Raw genomic sequence first — 21,637 nt, 5'->3', positions numbered from 1 at the left:
ATCATAAAAACACATGAAAGTATGAAAATCACAGGTCTTATAAAATAGTCACACAAAGGAGGAAGAGTAAGAAATCAAATGGCAAGGTGACAAAAAGAAACAAAGAATATATAACCCAACTAGATAACAATCTGATGGGGGAAAAACCCCTCACATATCAACATTAATGGATTAAATGCTCCACTTAAAAGATACAGATTGGAAGAATGGATTTTTTAACAAACTATGAATCAAAAATATGCTGCTTGCTAGAAACTCGCTAGTAAAGGCATATAGAAAGTAAAATGAAGAAAAAGATTTTCCACATAAATGGAAATGAAAACTGAGCCAATAGTAGTTATACTTATATCAGATAAAACAGACTGTAAATCAAAAACTGTAAACAAAAAAGGACCAAGTCATTATAAAATGATAAAGAAATCATTTCAACAGAAAATATAACAATACTACATATACACCTAATACCAGAGCACCCAGGTTCAGAAAACAATTATTAATAAACCTAAAGAAAGAGATAGACAGCAATACAATACTGGGGGGGGACTGGAACACCCCATTCACAGCACTAGACAAATCATCAAGGCAGAAAATAATGAACACTAGACTTAAATTGGACTTTACACCAAATGGACCTAATAGACATTTGCAGAACAATGTATCAACAGCAGCAGAATATACATTCTTCTTGTCAGCACATGAAACATTCTCCAAAATAGACCATGTATTAGGCCACAAAACTAGCCTCAGTAAATTTTTAGAAATCAATATCACACCAAGTATCTTCTAAGACCACAGTGGAATAAAACTAGAAATCAACACAAGGAATTCTCAAAACAATACATATACATAGAAATTAAAAAACATACTCCTGAACAATCTTTGGGTCAAAACCAAAATTAAGATGGAACGTAAAATTTTTTTGGAAATGAATGAAAATGGAGACACAACATATCAAAATCTCTAGATACAGCAAAAGCAGTGCTGAGAGGGAATCTTATAGTGTTAAATGCGTACATAAAAAAAAATAGATGTGTGTTGCTTTGGTGATGTATGCAGTAAAGGCCCTCACTTCACCACAATGTAATATATTGATGTAACCCGTGAATATGTACATATAAAAATAGAAAAAAAATTAAAAACAACAGAAAAATAGAAACATCACAAATTAACAACCTACCATCCTACCTCAAGGAACCAGAAAAACAAGAATAAACAAAATGCAAGGCTGTTAGAAGAAAAGACATAACAAAGATCATAGCAGAGCTAAATGAAATTGAGATCCTCCCCCCAAAAAATAGAAAGGATCAACAAAATGAAAATTTGTTCTTTGAAACAATAAAATTGATAAGCTTCTAGCTAAACTAACCAAGAATACAGCAGATCTAAATAAACATAATCAAAAATGAAAAAGGAGATACTACACTGATACCACAAAAATACAAAAGCTCAGCAGAAACTACTATAAGCAACTATACACTCACAAATTAGAAAACCTGGAGGAAATGAATAATTTCCTGGAAACATAAAACTTCCCAAAATTTGACCAGGAAGAAATAGATAGAACTCCTAAACAGACCAATAATGAGTAGGAAAATTGAAACAGTAATAATAAATCTCTCAATGAAAAGAGTCCAGGATGAGAGGGATTCACAGCCAAATTCTACCAAACACACAAAGAAGAGCTGGTACCAATCCTACAGAAACTGTTCCAAGAAATCAAAGAGGAGGTAATCCTCCCTCACTCATTCTATGAAGCCAGTATCATGCTGATACTGAAGCCACACAAGGACACTTAAAAAAAAAAAAAGAAAGAAAGAAAGAAAGAAAGAAAGAAAGAAAGAAAGAAGAAAGAAAAGAAGGAAGGAGAGAAAGAGGAAACAAAGGAAGAAAGAAAAAGGAAGGAAGGGAAGGAGGGAGGGAGGAAGGAAGGAAGGAAAGAAAGAAAAGAAAAGAAAACTATAGACCAATATCCTCAATGAACATAGATGCAAAAATCCTTAGGAAATACTGGCAAACCAAGCCAATAACACATTGAAAAGACAATACACCACAGTCAAGTGTGTTTTAGTCCAGGGATTCAAGGATGGTTCAAAATGTGCAAACCAATAAATGTGATTCACCACATAAACAGAATTAAAGACAAAAATCATTGGCATTCGAAATCCATCTGTGTGGTTAAAAAAAAAGAAAAAAATAAGTAGAAAAAATTTTAAATTAATAAAAAAAGGCAAAAACCAAATGTTCATCTCAATAGATGGCATAAAAAGCACTTGATAAAATTCAGCATGCCTTCATGATAAAAACTCAACAAACTAGGCATAGAAGAAACATACCTCATAATAATAAATGCCGCATATAGTAAACCCACAGCCAACATCATACTGAATGGAGAAAAATTGAAAGCAATGTCACTAATAACTGAAAGACAAAGAAGCTAACTTTCCCCACTCCTATACCACATAGTACTGGAAGTGCTAAGCAGAGCAATCAGGCAAGAGAAAGAGATAAAAGGCATCCAGATTGGAAAAGAGAAAGTCAGATTTTCTGTTCACTGACAATATAATCTTATTCCTAGAAAACCCTATAGACTCCTCAAAAAAACTCTTAGATTTGATAAATGAATTCATGATATAAAACGAGTGTGCAAAAGTCAGTGGTATTTCTATACACCAATTACAGTCAAACAGAGAACCACCAAAAAGTTAATCCCATTTATAAAGCTACAAAAAATTAAAATAAACTACATAGGAATAATATTTAACCAAGAGGGTGAAAGATTTCAGCCAAGAAAACTACAAAACTCACATGAAAGAAATTGTAGATGACACAAATGGAAAAATATCCCATGTTCATTGATTGGAAGAATTCATCATTAAAATGACTACACCACCCAAAGCAATCTGTAGATTCCATATAATTCATATCAAAATACTATCATTTTTCACAGAATTAGGAAAAACAGTCTTAAAATTCATGTGGAACCAAAAAGAGCCCAAATAGCCAAAGCAATATTGAAGAAAAAGAACAAAGCTGAAGACATCACATTACCTGACTTCAAATTATACTACAAGGCTATCGTAACTAAAAAACAATAGTACTGTTATAAAAATAAACACATAGATCAATGGAACAGAACAGAGAACCCAGAAATGAAGCCACATATCTACAGCCAGGTGATTTTTAACAAAGTTGACAAAAACATACACTAGGGACAGGACACCCTTTTCGATAAATGGTGCTGAGAAAATTGGATTGCCATATGCAGAAGAATGAAACTGGACCCCTGTTTTTCACCAGATACCATCAACTCAAGATGGATGAAAGAGTTAAATGTAAGACTTGAAACTATAAAAATACCAGAAGAAAACCTGGGAGAAGTTCTTTGGACATTGGTCTAAGCAAAGAATTCATGACTAGCAAAGAATTCAAAAGCACAAGCAACAAAAACAAAAATAGACAAATAGGACTAAAAAGCTTCTACACAGCAAAAGATATAATAAACAGGGTGAACAGATAACCTGAAGAATGGGAGAAAATGTTTGCAAACTATAAATCCAACAGGAGACTGATATCCAGAATTTATAAGGAAGTCAAAGAAATCAATAGCAACAACAACAAGAACCCCATTAAAAGCGAGCAAAGGACTTGAATAAACATTTTCCTTTTTATTTCAAAATATTAAGGGGGTACAAATGTTTTTATTACATGGATAGCTTTTGTAATGCTTTAGTCTAGGCTATGAATGTGGCCATCACACAAATGCTGTTCATTGTACCCGTTAGGTAGGTTTTCGCTCCTTCCCTTCTCTCCCCTCACTCTGCTTGATTTCCAATGACTTTTACTTCCCTCTGTGCATATGTATGCCCATCAGTTAGATCCAATTAATTAGAGAGTATATGTGGTATTTGTTTTTCCATCCTTGAGATACTTCACTTAGGATAATGTCTCCAGTGGCATCCAAATTGCTGCAAAAGGCATTAATTCATCCTTTTCTATGCCTGAGTAGTACTCCATACAGATACCACATTATTTTGTTAATCCACTCATGAATTGATAGGCACTTAGGTTGGTTCCACATCTTTGCAATTGTGAATTTTGCTTCCATAAACATTTCAGTGCCAGTGCCTTTTTGATAAAAAGATGTCTTCTCCAGTGAGTACATACTCAGTAGTGGGACTGCTGAATTGAATGGTAGGTCTACTTTTAGTTCTTTGAGAAATTTCCATATTGTTTTTTATCGAGGTACTAATTTGCAGTCTTACCAACAGTGTATAAGCATACCTTTCTGCATCTATAACAGTGTCTATTGTTTTTGGACTTTTTAGTAAAACCCATTCTACCAGGGCTAAGGTGGTATCTCCTGGTGGTTTTAACATGCATTTCCCTGATGATTAGTGTCATTGAGCATTTTTTCATGTGTTTCTTGGCCATTCGTCTGTGTGTGTGTGTGTGTGTGTGAAACAGAGTCTCGCTCTGTTGCCCCAGGTAGATTCTGTGGTGTCACTGTAGCTCACTACAACTTCAAACACCTGGGCTGAAGCGATCCTCCTGCCTCAGCCTCCTAAGTACCTGGGACTACAGGCACACACTATGACACCCAGCTAATTTTTCTATTTTTAGTAGAAATGGGGTCTTCCTTTTTATTCAGGCTTGTCTTGAACTCCTGAGCTCAAGCAGTTCTCCTGCCTTGGCCTCCCAGAGTGCTAGGATTACAGGTGTGAGCCACCACACCCAACCTTGTCTATCTTCTTTTCAAAACTTCTGTTCATGTCTTTTGCCCACTTTTTAATGGGCTTGGGTTTTTTCTTGCTGATTTGTTTTGGTTCTTTGTAGATGATGCATATTAGCCCTTTATTGGATATATAGTTTGTGAATATTTTCTCCTATTCTATAGGTTGTCTGTTTGCTCTGTTGATTATTTCTTTAGCTGTGCAGATGCTTTTTAATTTAATCAAGTCCCATTTATATAATTTTGTTGTTATTGTAATTGCCATTGTGGTCTTAATTATAAATTCTTTGCCTATACCAATATCTAGAAGGGTTTTTCCTACATTTTCTCCTAGAATTCTTATGGTCTCATGCCTTTATTTAAGGCTTTTATTCATCTTGAATTAATTTTAGTGAGTGGTAAGAGATAGGGATCCTGTTTAATTCTTCTGCATGTAGCTGTCCAATTTTCCTGGCACTATTTATTAAATAGGGCTTCTTTTCCCCAGTGCATGTTGTTGTCTGCTTTGTCAGGGATCAGTTGGCTGTAGGTAGTTGGTTTTATATCTGGGTTCTCTATTCTGTTCCATTGGTCTGTGTCTCTATTTTTGTACAAATACCATGCTGTTTTGGTTACTACAGCCTTGTAGTATAGTTTGAAGTCTGGTAATGTGGTGCCTCCAGATTTATTCTTTTTGCTTAAGATTGCTTTGGTTATTTGGGCTCTTTTCTAGTTCCAAATAAAGCACAGAAATATTTTTTTCTAAATCTGTGAAATAGGACATTGATATTTTGATTGGGATTGCATTGAATCTGTAAATCACTTTGGGTAGTATGGACATTTTAACAATGTTGCTTCTTCCAATCCATAGGCATGATATATTTTTCCATTTGTTTTTGTCATCTATGATTTCTTTCCTCAATGTTTTATAGTACTCTTTGTAGAGATCTTTCATTTCCTGGGTTAAGTATATTCTTAGTTATTTTATTTTCTTTGCAACTATTGTGAATGGTATTGAGTCTTTGACTCTTAGCTTGATTGTTATTGGTATATAGAAATGCTACTGATTTGTGTATGTTGATTTTATAACCTGAGACTTTGATGAATTTATTTATCAATTCTAGGAGTCTCTTAGTGAAATATTTGGAGTTTTCTAGATAAAATATCATATTGTCAATGAAAAGCAATAGTTTTACCTCCTCTTTCCCAATTTGGATACTCTTTATTTCTCTTGCTTGATTGCTCTAGCTAGAACTTCTAACATTCTGTTTAATAGAAGTAGTGACAGTATACACTCTTGTCTTGTTCCAGTTCTTAGGGGGGAATACTTTCAACTTTTCCCCATTATTCAGTATGATGTTGGCTATAGGTTTGTCAAATACAGCTTTTATAATTTTGAGATATGTTCCTTCTGTGCCTAGTTTGTTGAGGGTTTTATCACAAAAGGGTACTGGATTTTGTCAAATGCTTTTTCTGTAGGCATTGAGATGATCATATGGTCTTTCTTGTTTCTGTTTATGTGGTGAATCACATTTATTGGTTTATATATGTTGAACCATGCTTGCATCCCTAGGATGAAGCCTCCTTGGACATAGTAGACTTTGTTGATTTTTTTTTCTGTGCTGTTCAATTTGATTTGCTAGTATTTTATTGAGGACTTTTACATCTATATTCACAAGGAATATTGGTCTATAGTTTTCTTTTTTTTTGTTATATCCTTTCTTGGCTTTGGTATCAAGGTGATACTGGCTCCATGGAATGAGTTGGGGAGGATTCTCTCCTTCTTAGTGTTACAGAATAATTTCTGTAGTATGGGTATTTGTTCTTCTTTGTATGTTTTATAGAATTTGGCTGTGAATCCATCTCATTCAGGGCTGTGTGTGTGTTTGTGTATGTGTGTGTGTGTGTGTGTGTATAAGACTTCATTATTGCTTCAATCTCACTGCTCATTAAGGAGTTTTATTTGTTCTGGAGTTTTATTTTTTCCTGATTGAGTCTTTGGAGGTTGTGTGTTTGCAGGAATTTATCTATTTCCTGTATATTTTCTAGTTTGTGTGCATAGATATTTGTCATAGTATTCACAGATGATGTTTTTATATCTGTGGTATCTGTTGTAATATCTCCTTTTTTATTTCTGATTGAGCTTATTTGGGTCCTTTCTCTCCTATTCCTAGTTAATCTATCTAGCAAGAGTTCTGTCAATTTTGTTCATCTTTTCAAAGAACCAACTTTTTCTTTTATTGATCATTTGTAGTTTTGTTTTCCATTTCATTTAGTTCTGCTCTGACCTTTGTCATTTGTTTTCTTCTGTTGGCTTTGTGTTTGGTTTGCTCCTTTTTTTCCCCTAGTTCCTTGAGATGTGACATTAGGTTGTTAATTTGTGATCCTTCTGTCTTTTGAATGTAGGCATTTAAGGCTATGAATTTTGCCCTGAGAAATGCTTTTATTGAGTCCTATAGATTTTGATGCTTGTGTCCCTTTTGTAATTCAGTTCAAGGAATATTTTGATTTCCATATTAATTTTATTCTTGATCCAGTTATCGTTCAGCAGCAGGTTGTTTAATTTCCATTTATTTGTGTAGGTTTGGGTGTTTTCTTGTGATTTCTAGTTTTATTCCATTGTGGTCTGAGAAGATACATGGTATGATTCAACTTTCTTGAATTTGTTGAGACCTGTTTTATGACCTAAGTTATGATCAATCTTGGAGAATCTCCAACTGACTCTGGTACCTTTCCCACCTCCCCTTCATCTGAAACACCTCCTTCCCTCCAGGATGATATGGCAACTGATGTCTCTACTCGGCCATCTTTACCTAATCTCTCTTTTTTATTTTTTACTTACTTTTATTTAAGAGAAGGGGTCTTACTCTGTCACCTAGTCTGGAGTACAATGGCATGATCAGAGCTCACTGCAGCCTTGAACTCCTGAGCTCAAATGATCCTTACCCCTCAGGCTCCCAAGTAGGTAGGACTACAGGTGTGTGCCACCACACCCAGCTAATTTTTTTTTTTAGAGATGTGGTCTCATTATGTTGCTCAGACTGGTCTTGAACTCCTGGCCTCAAGTAGTGTTCCCACCTTGGCCTCCCAAAGTACTAGATTACAGGTATGAACCATCACATCCAGCCATATCTATTTTTAAAAATAGACATTTTTAAAAAGAGGACACCAAATGGCTAAAAAGCATATTAAAAATGCTCAACATCAATGTTTATAGACAGCTGCAAATTAAAACCACAATGAGATATCATCTTATACCAGTCAGAATGGCCATTATTAAAAAGATAAGGGCCAGGTGTGGTGGCTCATGCATATAATCTTAGCACTCTGGGAGGCCAAGGCTAAAGGATTGCTTGAGCTCAGGAGTTCGAGACCAGCCTGAGTAAGAGTGAGAACCCATCTCTACTAAAAATAGAAAAATTAGTCTCTACTAAAAATAGAAAAATTAGCCAGGCATCGTGGTGTACACCTGTAGTCCCAGATACTCGAGAGGCTGAGACAAGGCGATCACTTGAGCCCAGGAATTTGAGCTTGCAATGAGCTACAATGATGCCACTGCACTCTGCCCAGGGTGATAGAGCAAGACTCTGTCTCAAAAAAAAATTATAAAGACAAAATAATAACAGATGTGGGTGAGAATGCAGATAAAAGGGAATGCTTATATACTGTTCATGGGAATGTAAATTACTATTACTACAACCTCTATGGAAAACTGTGTGGCAATTTGGCAAAGAATTTAAAATAGAACTACCATTTGATCCAGCAGCCCCACTACTGGGTATATACCTAAAGGAAAAGAAATCAAATCAAAAAGATATCCTCATTTTTATGTTATAGCAGCACTAATGACAATCACATAGATACTGAATCAACCTAAGTGTCATCAATAGATGAGTGGATAAAGAAAATGTGTTATGGTATGTTTGTGTGCATGTGTGTGTGTGTGTGTGTGTGAGAGAGAGAGAGAGAGAGAGAGAGAGAGAGAGAGAGAGAGAGAGAGAGAAAATAGTGCTATTTAGCCATAAAAAAGAATGAAATCATGTCTATTGCAGAAACATAGATACAACTAGTGGCCATTATCTTAAGTGAAGCAGTTAAAAAACAGAAAGTCAAATGCCTCACATTCTCACACATGGGAGTTAAATTATGTGTACATGTGGACATAGAGTGTGGAATAATAGTCACTGGAGACTTGGAAGGGTAGGAGATTTTAGGGGTTGATGTATAAGAAATAATTAATGGCTAAAATGTGCACTGTTTGGGTGATGGGTACACTAAATGCCCAGACTTCACCACTATGCAATATATTCACGTTAATAAAACTATAGTTGTACTACTCAAATTTATATGAAAAAAAGTAAATGCATTATATAAGGCTATAGCTGTCATAAATAGTGATTCTTCTAATGTATCTGGGCATAGTCAGTTGAAAACTTTCTGGAAAGGATTCACCATTCTAGGACATTCATGATTCAGGAGAGGAGGTCAGAATATCAACATTTACAGGAGTTTGGAAGAAGCGTCCAACCCTTATGGATAAATTTGAGAGGTGCAAGTCTTTGTTGGTAAAAGGAACTGCAGATGTAGTGGAAATAGCAAGAGAACTAGAATGAGAAGTCAGGCATGAAAATGTGACTGAACTGCTGCCATCTCTTGATCAAAATTAAATGGATAAGGAGTTGCTTCTTATAAATGAGCAAAGTATGTGTTTTCTTCACATGGAATCTACTCCTTGTGTAGTTCTGTGAACATTGTTGAAATGACAACAAAATATTTAAAATATTACATAAATGTAGTTGATAAAACAGCAGCAGGATTTGAGAGGTTTGACTAATTCTGATGCCTCAAATGATCATTAGCTTTTTTAGGATATATTAGTTTTTAATTAATATGTACTTTTTAGATATAATGTTATTACACACTTATTAGACTACAGTATAGAGTAAACATAACTTGTATGAGCACTGGGAAACCAGAAAATTCATGTGACTCACTTTATTGCAATATTATTGCAGTGGTCTGGAACTGAACCTGTGATATCTCTGAGGCATGCCTGTAGTTTTTTTTAATTGTTTAGATGAAATGAGAGTCTTTTTTCCCTTGCAACAAATTGTAAGATGCTTAAATGCAAGGATTATTTCCTGCATGTTTTAACATGTCTTAAAAGATGATAGACCAGTACTAATTGTTGTTTCAAAAATTTGGCCAGGATTACTCAAAGTCCTAAAGATTCTCAGCACAAAGGCTTAGACATCCTAACCTTTGTCTGGTGCTGCACTTTTATCCCCTTCCCCTGAAGGCTCCTGTAAGAATAGTTTCTGGCTGAGCTGGATGTCCTTGATGTTTCAGGAATCACTGACATTCCAGGATGTGGCTGTGGACTTCACCAGAGAGGAGTGGGAACAACTGTACCCTGCTCAGAAGAACCTGTACCGAGATGTGATGCTGGAGAACTACAGGAATCTAGTTGCACTAGGTAGAATGGTGTCCTGTGAAACTGGAAACCATTTGCATAGGTTTATTTCTTTAAGTAGTAAAGATGCCCAAAGCTTTTGTGGCTACAGTTTAGGCCAGCACAGAAGAAAGCTTACCAGTTTTGGAGACAGAGACCTTTGTTTCCTGCTGTTTCTCCTCAGGTAGAAGGTCTTGACATTGTTGAGTTTGAGATAGGTACCTTTATTTTGCTGCCCCCTCCCCTTTCCAAATCCAGAGGCCTGGAAGACTGGTTGGAAATGGGTTCTGAGAGAAATTTTTGTTCCCACTATAAATTCCTAAGGCATATATTTTTTCCATGAATAGGGCACCAACTTTATAAACCAGAGGTAATTGCTCAATTGGAGCAAGAAGAGCAGTGGATGATAGAAAGAGACAGCCCACTGGACACCCATCCAGGTAAGAAGCAAGCATTTGGGCATTTGGTTCTTCATGAAGGAAAAGAGTCACTTCTGAAATAATCAATGGAGTATGCTCCAAAAATCTCCCTCTGGGATTTCAAGAATACTGAGGCCTTTGAAAAAATTCAGTTCCTATTTGATTGTTTGCCAAAATGGAAATGGCTGTCTTATTTTTTTTTGATTGAACTGATAATATATACTTATAATGAAAAAAATTTACACAAAAGAAAGGTTATTTTGAAAGCATTAGTTTGAGCACCTGTAAATACCTCAATGTTGCTGATCTTCATGTAACATTTTCTTTTTATTTTTTTATTCATACATCCTCTCAGAAATCTTTCTTTTCCATGTCAAAAATCCTCTGCCATTTTTACCTACTTTTCATTTTTTTCTTTTTCCTTTTATCAAACTTTTAGAACTTATCTATAACCCACACTCTAATTTCTAATTCTCTTGGTCACCTTTGTGATATGACCCCATCCCACTTGTGCCACTAAAATCTTGTTTTCTTGGAGATTGTCACTAAGTTACTTCCAGTCAAATCTGATGGCTACAAAGCCAGTTTATTGTGTTGATTTTACCTTCTTGAAGATTTCTTCCACCTGGCTTGTGATGCACACTGTTTTTGTCTCTTCTAGCCTCTCAATATCTTCACCTTCTACAGTTTCTTCCTCCATATTCTCCTGAAGGCATGTATTCCTATGGACTTGATGTTCTACTCTGTAGTACAATTCTTTTAAGTAGCCCATCTGTGTCATTTTTCCTATTTCTACATTTCTAGCCCCAGTATTTTACCCATATTCCCTTCCCAGATTTTAGATTATATTTTTGTTTGTTGATATCATGCTGTTATTTTAAGTAACTATTTCAAAACCTGGATCTGTTGGCTTTATGCTCTCTTCTTTAAAACATTCCTTTAAATATCTTTATTTAAGGGAATAAAAATATTTATTTTTATTAAAATAAAAAGAGAATTTCTTGACAAAAAAACAACCACCACCATGTTAACTTCCTACTGGTGGCATACCACTTATAATCTTCTGCCTGATTATTTTAGCAAGTAATTGGTCCTAACTGTATGCCAGATACTGAGTTAGGTATTTTCCACTCTGGTCCATTAAGCCAGGTTAACCTGTCCCATCTCTATGCAGTTCTCACTCTGATTCTTTGCTCTGGCACCTGGTTCCATCATTTGGATTTGGCTTTCTAGCATTCAAACTTCAGCTTTTTCAGGTCGATGTTGATTTGACCATCTTTTTTGCTTTTAGTGCTCTAGATTATTTTAGGTAGAAAATTATTTAGGTAGAAAACCTATTTCAGCTGCACTGAGACCTTTCAGTATCACTGAACCAGAATTTTGACCTGTGCTCACATTCCATGAGTAGAAGCTAGTAATTAAAACATTTTGTCAAGTATCCCTGGCCCCTTCCCTGAAAACAGTGGAACATATTTCTATAACCTCCACATCCCTGAACCTGGATAGTAGGAAACTAAAGGAAAAAAATTGCAAAACTGCCTTTTCAGGTGAATTGCAAGGATAAGCACCTACAGCAGAGGGCAGAGCTATTCTTTCCCACAGGTATATATGCTGCCTTTTGTAAGATCCACACTGTCTCCTATTATGTCCCCACCCATAGACCCCCCAACTAGAAAAGAATAATGGCTAACTTAGGAAAACTTCCAGATTTTATTATGCAGCTATATCCAGATGCCCAAGGCTCTTGGGTCACAGATCAGCTTGAACAAGTGATTTTTTTTCACATCCCTTGTCAGGAATAATGCTCTTCTCTAAAGAGACTACTTGCATCTCTTCGTAATATCCCATGAGACACAATCAGTGATTTCCCCTTAGAAGATGTGGTAAAACATTTCTGTTTGTCAAGGGACTGAGAGAATGATCTAGCTCTGTGACCTAATTCTGGCATGCCCTCTAGGGTACTGCATATTTCCTTGTTATTGACATTCGCTGATGCCTATTTATCTAAAACCACTTCTAAGCTGAGACCTGGAAAATATCTGGGAGATTTAGCAACAAAGAGGTTGGTAATTAAATTAATGAGAAAAGTGGCAGGGGGATAATTAGAACAGTCAGTTTGTACATTGTTGATTGAACAACAGGGAGAGATTTTGTAAAAGGTAGAGGTAGTAAGTATATAATACTCTAATAAGGAGCTAGAGTGAGAAGGGGAGACAATAAAGGTATTAGCTAGAATAAAAGAGTCTGAAAAGAGGATTATTCTAAGCAGGAACGAGTTTAGCTTGTTTATAATGCTGAAGGGAAGGAGTCAGTAGAGAAAGTAAGTAAAGAATAGATACAAGATAAAGAGCAGATTCTGAAGAGTTGGGAGTAGGATTAGATGGAATGATATTAGAGTGGTTATATGTAATAAGTTTGTTGATGGAAGATTTGGGGGAGTTCACATGTGGTGACTTATGTTTTCCTGGCAAATTAGGAGGTAAAGTCCTCTATTGAGTGTAATGGAATGAAGAAGGCAAGTAGTGGACTTGTAAAGCATTTGGTATAGCTTATTACTAAGGTCAATGGAAACTGACCAAAGATGAGTAAAGGTATCGCTGAACAGCTTTGAAAGCCCCAATGAGATTTTGCCCTATACATTTGTGATTTCTAATTTGCATGAGTATGCTATTTCTCTTGTTATATTGAGCACTGGAAAGGGTTTGTAGGACCTAGATTGAGAGTCTGTTGGATTAACAGGACTACTGGAAGAAAATTGTATGAAACTGTGAGAATTAGTTAATTCAAGTGATTTGACATAGTCCAGAAAGTGACAGGAAGTAAAATAATGCCTGAAGTAAAATAATGTCCTTTAATAGGACTTAAAACTAGAAGACTCAAAGAAATGGAGGTCTAGATGAGGTCAGAAAGCAGGTGGAATGTGAATAAGAGCATGAGAGTGTAACACTGAGTTAGAGATTTCTTCTGCAGAGCAAGTAAGGTTCAGAGTATAAATGTGTAGCAATGTAAGTAGATTGTTGAAGTGGAATAAGATGAAGGCACAAACAACTACCAGTTAGAACATAAGGTGGAAGGGAAGAGCCTATGAGGAACTAAAAAGATAAAAAAATCTAGTAATAAACTTCAGCAAGAAATGTACAACACCTGCATGAGGAAAAGCTTTAAAACATAGCTTGGGGCCAGGCGTGGTGGCTCACGCCTGTAATCCTAGCTCTCTGGGAGGCCGAGGCGGGTGGATTGCTCGAGGTCAGGAGTTCGAAACCAGCCTGAGCAAGAGCGAGACCCCGTCTCTACTATAAATAGAAAGAAATTAATTGGCCAACCAATATATATAAAAAAAAATTAGCTGGGCATGGTGGCGAATGCCTGTAGTCCCAGCTACTTGGGAGGCTGAGGCAGGAGGATTGCTTGACCCAGGAGTTTGAAGTTGCTGTGAGCTAGGCTGACGCCATGGCACTCACTCTAGCCTGGGCAACAAAGCAAGACTCTGTCTCAAAAAAAAAAAAAAAAAAAGACATAGCTTGGCATGGTGACTCATACCTGTAATCCCAGCACTTTTGGAGGCTGAGGCAGGAGGATTGCTTGAGGCCAGGAGGTTGAGACCAGGCTGGGCAAAATAGTGAGACCCCCTCTGTACAAAAAATTACAAATTAGCGTAACATGGTGGCATGCACTTGTAGTCTCAGCTATTCAGGAGGCTGAGGCAAAAGGATTGCTTAAGCCCAAGAGTTCGAGGCTGCAAAAAGCTATGAATCAATCTTGCCACTGCACTCTAGCCTGGGTGACAGAGCAAGACTCTGCTCAAATAAATAAATAAATAATAAATATGAATAAATGGACATACCAAGGTAGCTATGTCCCTACTATATATGTAATGTGATCCCATAAGAAGTACCTACAAGATTTAGTTTGGAGGGTCTAGATAAAAGCTCATTCTAAAGTTCATATGGAAAATCCAAAACACAAAAATAATCAGGAAAACTCTGAAAAGGAAGAATAGTAAGAGATCTTATCCCTATTAGATATTTAAAATATGCAGTAAAATTTCATAAATTAAAACAACTGAATAGAATAGAAAATTCAGAAATAAACCCAAATACAGGTGGACATTTACTATAAAGGCATTATTTTAAATGATGATGTTATTTCAAATTAGGAGATGAAAAGTAGACTTTTTAATAAATGGCAGGTAGCCATCTGGAGAGAAAAAAAATTGTGTCTATAGCTTACCCCTTAAGCCAAGATAAACTCCAAAAGGAACAGAGATTTTAAATGTAAAACATGAAACTATAAGAGATTTGGATGAAAACATGGGAAAAATCTTTTATAACCTTGAAATGGGGGAGTCATTTCTTACTACAATTCAAAATCAAAAAAAAAACAAAAAAACAAAAAAAAAGAAAAAACAAAATCCAGAAGGCATAAAAGATTCACACATTCAATACACACATATCCAAAAATTCTTCATGGTGTAAAATAATTTTGCATGATGTAAAATAATAAACAAAGAGATACATAGCAGTGGAGAACAATACTTACAACTTATGCCAAAAGGGCTAATCTCCCACTAAATATATATAAAATGCTCCTCTAAATCAATGAGAGACCAATAGCCCAATAAAAAATAAACAGTATGAATGATTCTTAGATAAAGGAATCCAAATACATTTAATATAAAAAGAAGTTCAATCTCATTCATAAGAGAAATGCAAGTTATAAGTATATACATTATCTTTTCTTGCTTGTCAGATTAGCAAAAGTCTAAATGTTTGACAACACACACTGTTGAGTCCATGGAGAAGAAATCACTCTCACTCATTGCTGGTATGAGATGAACCACCTGTCAACACAAAGATCTTAGACTAATCCAGGGGCTTCTTTTCCAGATACCTTGTTTGGCAGTGTAGACTCTTTGGATGAGTAAAACATAGTCTAGACTCAAATATTTTTGTAAATAGTTTTATGGGAACACAGCCACACTCATTCTTTTACATATTATCTATGGCTGCTCTAACACTACAAGAGCAGAATTGAATAATTATAACAGAAACCAGATAGCCCACAAAACCTAAAATACTTACTATATGGCCCTTTACAAAAAAAGCTTGTCAACTCCTGCTAAAGCAATAGTTTTAAGTTACTGACCACCACTCTCATTAAGAAATATATTTTATTGCCATTCCATAAGATCTATAATTGCAATCTGTAAAATTGAAATAAAAGTTTTATCAAACAATATTTATCCTTATCACTATCTCTAATGAACTCTGATATTTTCTATTCTTTCTTGGCCTATTCTCTTTCAGTTTTTGAGTTTCTACCTACCAAATTATTACTATAACCCACTATAAATCATGACACATTTTTTAAATTAATAAAAGGAACCAAAAATACCATAATGTTTTATAAGTAGAAAGGATATTTTTTCAAAAAAAAATTGTTTTCCTCCCTCCTTTTCATCCTAATTCTCTCCTCTTCCTCCTTTTTTCTTTCACTTCCTCCTTCCTTTTCTGTTTCCTTCCTTCCTGCTTCCTGAATAGTTCAGTTCAGAATGCACTGGATGGGTCTGAGCAGGGGAAACATCTACTTGGTGAGGTGTGCCTTGGTGAGAAGGCCTGGCAAGATGTTATTCAGGTTGTCCAGTGGCATCACAATATGCTAACACTGACCAAAGGCCTGTTTAGAAGGTGTCCATTCTTAGATACAAAAGAGGCTATAGGTGCCCTAGAAATCTAATTTTATTAAAGAATCATACCCTGAAAAGCTGATTCAGGGAACATGGAGTCAGTGGGGACAGATAATGGGCACAGATATTAGCCACAAAGAAACTACAGTAATCTGTGCAAATTGCCAATTTTTCTTTATTAAGAGCCCCCAGGCCCCTGAAAGATTAATGGAAACCTGATAAACCCCTGCCATAAATGGGAGGGCTTTGGTCTGTAGCTGTGACTTAGGCATTATACTCACTTAACTTGAAACTTTGGCACAAGTTAAACTGGATGTCATTCTCATAGTATGGGCAGGGGAGGCTCTTCTACTTTCATGTCTTAAAACAATTTCTTCTTAAAAACACTTTGTCTGTAATCTCAGACAACAGGATTATAGGCAGCGTAAGATCTGATAGAGGACTTAGGCAAAAGTACAAAGAAGGGCTTGGAGGTTTCAGTGAATGACTGGATCTTTAGCCATGTAGGACCAAACCAGGAAGAAGGTAGACAGTAGTTAATAAGTAACCAGTATCTCTACATGCTCCCACATATATGGCTTGATTTGGGGGCTGGGGAGAGGTTATTCTCATCAGTGCTCACTCTACTTTTGAAGGTAGTCATACTAATGTCTACTAACATAGGGGGCTTAGGAACTGGGGGCAAATAGAAATAGGATAGAGTTTATTCTTCAAAGCTGCCTTAAAGCCCAAGGTAATCATTGCCCCAATCTGGAGTCTGGTATACCATTGGGATGTAGATAGGCTACCCTATGATTAAAGATGTGACTATACCTTGAAGCTATCCACAGTGAGGGATCAGTGCGTGTACAGTTCATGCACAGTCACTCCTGGTATCAGTAGATGACAAGTCTTTCAAGCAGCAGGAGGTTTCCTGTTTCTCTCATAGAGGCAAGATGTGGAAGAAAAGAAATCAAGAAAAGTGGCCATGAGCATGTTGATCCAGCTGCCATATTTCTAGGGATAATCTGAAGTTCTGGAAACTAGAGCTTAGGGAATAAATACCCTGAGTTCTACCCGTAGGCTGTAGAAGCCTAGAGTACCATGCTTACCTGTGGTTTCGGGAGCCAGGTGTATAAACCACAGATTTTGGTGCTAAGAGAGTATGAGACAGTCTTCAGAGCTCCAGCCAATCATTCCAAACATTCTGGAGCCAAAGTCCATAGGCAGACAAAAGCATCTTGGCTGAAAAAAAAGTGGTCCAGTTGATAGTTTGTTGAAATGATAAATTGGTTAAAACTAATATGATCTTCTCAATCACATGTAATTTAATTTTAATCACATATAATTATAATTTTTCCACATATAATTTAATTTTAGAACAGAGTTCTATATCTTTTTATGCATCTTCTTATCTATTTTCACAGTTTTCTGACTTGGACTTTTTTTTCTCTTTAGATTTTTTTATTTTTTAATTAATTCATGTTCAACCAATTAATTATTGCTGCTGTGCTATTTGTAGTAACAAGAAGTTACAACCTAAATGTGAATTCATTAAAAATTCTTTGGTCAGCTGAGCACAGTGGCTCACACCTATAATCTTAGCACCTGGGAGGCTAAGGCAGGAGGATCACTTGAGGTTGGACTTGGAGACCAGCCTGAGAAAAAATGAGACCCTGTCTCTGCAAAATATTAAAAAATTAGCTGGGCATGGTGGCACACACCCTGCTACTTGGGAGGCTGAGGCAGGAGGATCAGTTGAGCCCAGGAATTTGAGGTTGAGTGAGCTATGATGACACCACTACACTCTAGCTAGGGCAACAGAGCAAGACTGTGTAAAGAGACACTTTTGTACATCCATAAAATTGGATATTGTACAGTCCTGTAAAAAATATATGGAAATATATTTGTTACATGGAAATGTGTTCGTGATATTTTAATAATATAAAAAAGCAAAATGCAAAATAATATTATGATATAATTCCATTTTATTTTTTAAATCTGCATCCTAGCTAAGCATGTATTGCTCCAACAGTGCAGTATATTTAAGGTTGATGAATGATAAACCTTTATTTCCTTCACTTATTATATTCTTCCATCATCTCACAACCCAACTCAGGCCTTTCATGCTAGACACAGAAGTCTCACACATATGAACTAGAGATTGAAAACTCACTTTCTATCATGTTAAATTTTTTAAATTGTGAAAATATGCTAAATATTTAAATATTTTTAAGTAGAAAAGTTATATTTCCTTTCTTGTTTTTCTTTTTAAAATAACAATGTATGCTCATCATGGAAAAATCAAAACTATACCATCCATAATACTACTCTCCCAGAGACAACTAAATCCTCTTAGTAAATGTGGGTATACTTTTTTTTTTTAATGAGATCATTCTCTCTTTGAGTGAAATACTTGTCAGAGGTTAAAAAGAAAAAAAATAAAATAAAAATGAGATCATTCCATATACAAGATCTTAGGACCTACCTACCTACATAATTTTATGTATGAGTTTATTTATTTTGAATTTACTATATAAAACAGTAAGAACACCTTTTGGTCATACATAATCTGATTTTTATTAAGGATAGTTTTTTGTTTTTGTTTTTCTACTTTTTGAGACAGAGACACACTTTGTTGCTGGGGCTACAGTGCCATGGCGTCAGCCTAGCTCACAGCAACCTCAAACTCCTAGGCTCAGACAATCCTTCTGCCTCATCCTCCCAAGTAGCTGGGACTACAGGCATGCGCCACCATGCCCGGCTAATTTTTTCTATATATTTTTAGTTAGCCAATTAATTTCTTTCTATTTATAGTAGAGAGAGGGTCTTGCTCTTGTTCAGGCTGGTTTTGAACTCCTAACCTTGAGCAGTCCGCCCACCTTGGCCACCCAGAGTGCTAGGATTACAGGTGTGAGCCACCACGCCCAGCCAAGGATAGTTTTTAAAGGGTAAAACTATCAGATTTTTGTGTGAATGTGATGAAATCAGTGACTTAGGAAGAATAATTTAGTTTTAGTTTTATTATACTTAATAGTGAAGTGGGACTGTGGCATGAAGACTGATTAGAATATTCTTAAAACAGAGGCTTTAATCTTTTAAAATCTTGGACCCCTTTGAGAATTTAATGAAAGATACAGTTCTGACTTCAGAAAAATACATATATGTACTTGCCCATAAAACTTTGTGTTCAATTTCAGCATTTTCACAGATCCCTAGGACCCTAAAATATTCACAGAAGAAATAAAATAGCCCATAAACATATGGAAAGAAGCTAACGCTATCTTTTAATGAAATAAGTAAAAATTGAAATATTGATGAGGTACCATTTTTCACCCATCAAATTGGCAAAATCAAAATGTTATTACGTGTTGTATTGGGAATGGTGTGGGTGAAATGAGCCATATTTCATATTGTGAGTTTGGTAGAATCTTTTAAGAGAACAATTTGACAGAATCTATCAGAATGCTTAGTATGGAAACCCTGTGACCTGGCATCGCACATTCTCTGAAACACAAGCTTGAGTCTATAAGATGTTTGTATAAGGATATTCGTTCTACCATTGTATAAAATAGCAAAAAGAATTGGAAACCTAAAACTTAGCAGGACAATAGATTTTTTAAAATAGTATATATACCCTTTAAGAAGAATGAGGTAAATCTATATATACTCATTAAGAAAGAATATTGTTAAATGAAAAGGTTATACAGCCAATATGTACATTAGCCTGTTTTAGTTTAAAAATAAAACTATGTATGTATAAATACACATACTTACTCATATATGTGTGTGTGTTAGAAGGGACTCTTCCTCCTTTAGCATTGACAGAAAATACCTGCATACCAAAGTAGGTGTAGAAAACCTTACCCACACCTCCATTAGCATAAGACATAGCCTCATTCGTGACCTGAAGGCTTTTTTAAAAAAGAGAAAAGAAAAAAGGCCTCATGAGCCTATTTTCCTTAGCCAGTGAGATCAAGGATATAAAAGGAGATCTGAGAGAGACTTTTGTGATGAGATTGGTAAAGAAGAGAGAGAACTATGTTGTAAATTCCTAACTCTCTTTTGGGGCAGAGGTAGAAGGAAGCATAGTAAGGGTTAAGTCAAGGTAGAGTGGTCAGATGCCCCTCCATTTTCTCATACAGTTCCTGATGTAATTATAATGGTACCCTGTTACTATCAAGTATCCCAATTAGGACAATAATTGTATGGTTACCCAGCTTCAAGGGGACCACTCTGACACCTTTGATGTACATTCCCTATGGTTGGAAGATCAAGGAGAGTGCATGACTCACATCTGACAAAGCTAAAGCAGACTCTCATTCAGAAAGTCCAAGGCTCAAGACCAGCTGACTTAAATGGCTTTGGTGGATAAGCCAGCAAAAGCTGTTGCATTAGGATGAGTCTACACTAAGCAGGTTTGGGGGGCAAGATATCATGAGTGTTTCTCATGGATCAACCAGCATGGCCTGAGTTCTTGTCAAATAGGATTTATGCCCCAAACAGAGATGTGTCTATCTAGATCATGGAAATGACAGAAAAGGGTGGGGGGTCCAGCAAGAACCTCTCAGGAGTCATTAAAAGTTCCCAAAAGTGAGTCCATTTTAACCATCTGCCAAACTGAGAATGTGGAGCCACCCAGCCATACAAAAACTGGCCTATCTCATAATCTCTCCTGCCTCCACACAGCCCCTATGCACCAACTCTTGTTACACAGGAACTAAACAGTGAGTGAGTGAGGGTATAGGTGAGGAGGGAAGTAGTTAAGTGGGGAAAGAAATGAGAGAGTAGAGGCAAGGGAGAGAATAGAATGAGGGAAGGAGTCAACAGGAAAAGAGTAGAAGGCGAGAAAAGTAAGCAGGGAGAAAAAAGAGGGAACATGACCCTTTTTGTAACAGGTCCAGGGGAGGGGGAAGGAATTAATTTTACAGTTTCGACTGTTACATATGACTGAACATTTTAATTACTGAATAGTTACTGGGTGTGTGACATAATGTCTTAGTAGGAGTATCTGTTACCTAAGAATTAAGGAGAAAGCCATGGGCCCTGTTCAAATCTTCATCTAGGAGCAGAGGAAGAATACTTAAACACTGAATAAAGTTTATAGAAATTGTGGAAGACCAAAAGGATATTTTTTTAATCCGTAAATCATGCTTAGTTCAAAATATGGTTTACATATATATATCTGTGTGAAGATAGGGAAAATCTGGCAAGATAAAATCTACACTGTTAACAATGATTATCTCTAAGAGGTAGGATTCTTTCTTTATACATTTCCACATTATATGAATATTTTATGTTAAGCAAGTATTAGTTTTATCAGTAGCAAAATATTAAAAATAGGAAGAAATACTTTTCAAGCAAACAAGTAATTGACATTACAATAGGATAAT

At 36.0% G+C, this 21,637-nt stretch overlaps 1 protein-coding gene across 5 annotated transcripts in view; it reads left to right on the top strand.

The window, feature by feature from the left end:
- Positions 1-21,637, top strand: part of ZNF713 (zinc finger protein 713) — a 50,784-nt gene that overhangs the window by 24,366 nt on the left and 4,781 nt on the right. For all 5 annotated transcript variants that reach the window (XR_012913527.1, XM_075995400.1, XM_012764113.2 and 2 more), the window contains 2 exons: positions 10,058-10,184; positions 10,508-10,600. Coding sequence is in view for 4 of the 5 variants with exons in the window: in XM_075995400.1 (XP_075851515.1) it covers positions 10,058-10,184; positions 10,508-10,600 (220 nt within the window). In the remaining variant the exon portion in view is untranslated. The remainder of the gene's footprint in view (positions 1-10,057; positions 10,185-10,507; positions 10,601-21,637) is intronic.

This window comes from Microcebus murinus, chromosome 19 (assembly GCF_040939455.1).
Source record: "Microcebus murinus isolate Inina chromosome 19, M.murinus_Inina_mat1.0, whole genome shotgun sequence".
NCBI classification, from domain to species: Eukaryota; Metazoa; Chordata; class Mammalia; order Primates; family Cheirogaleidae; genus Microcebus; species Microcebus murinus.
This window is presented reverse-complemented; position numbering and strand designations above follow the sequence as displayed.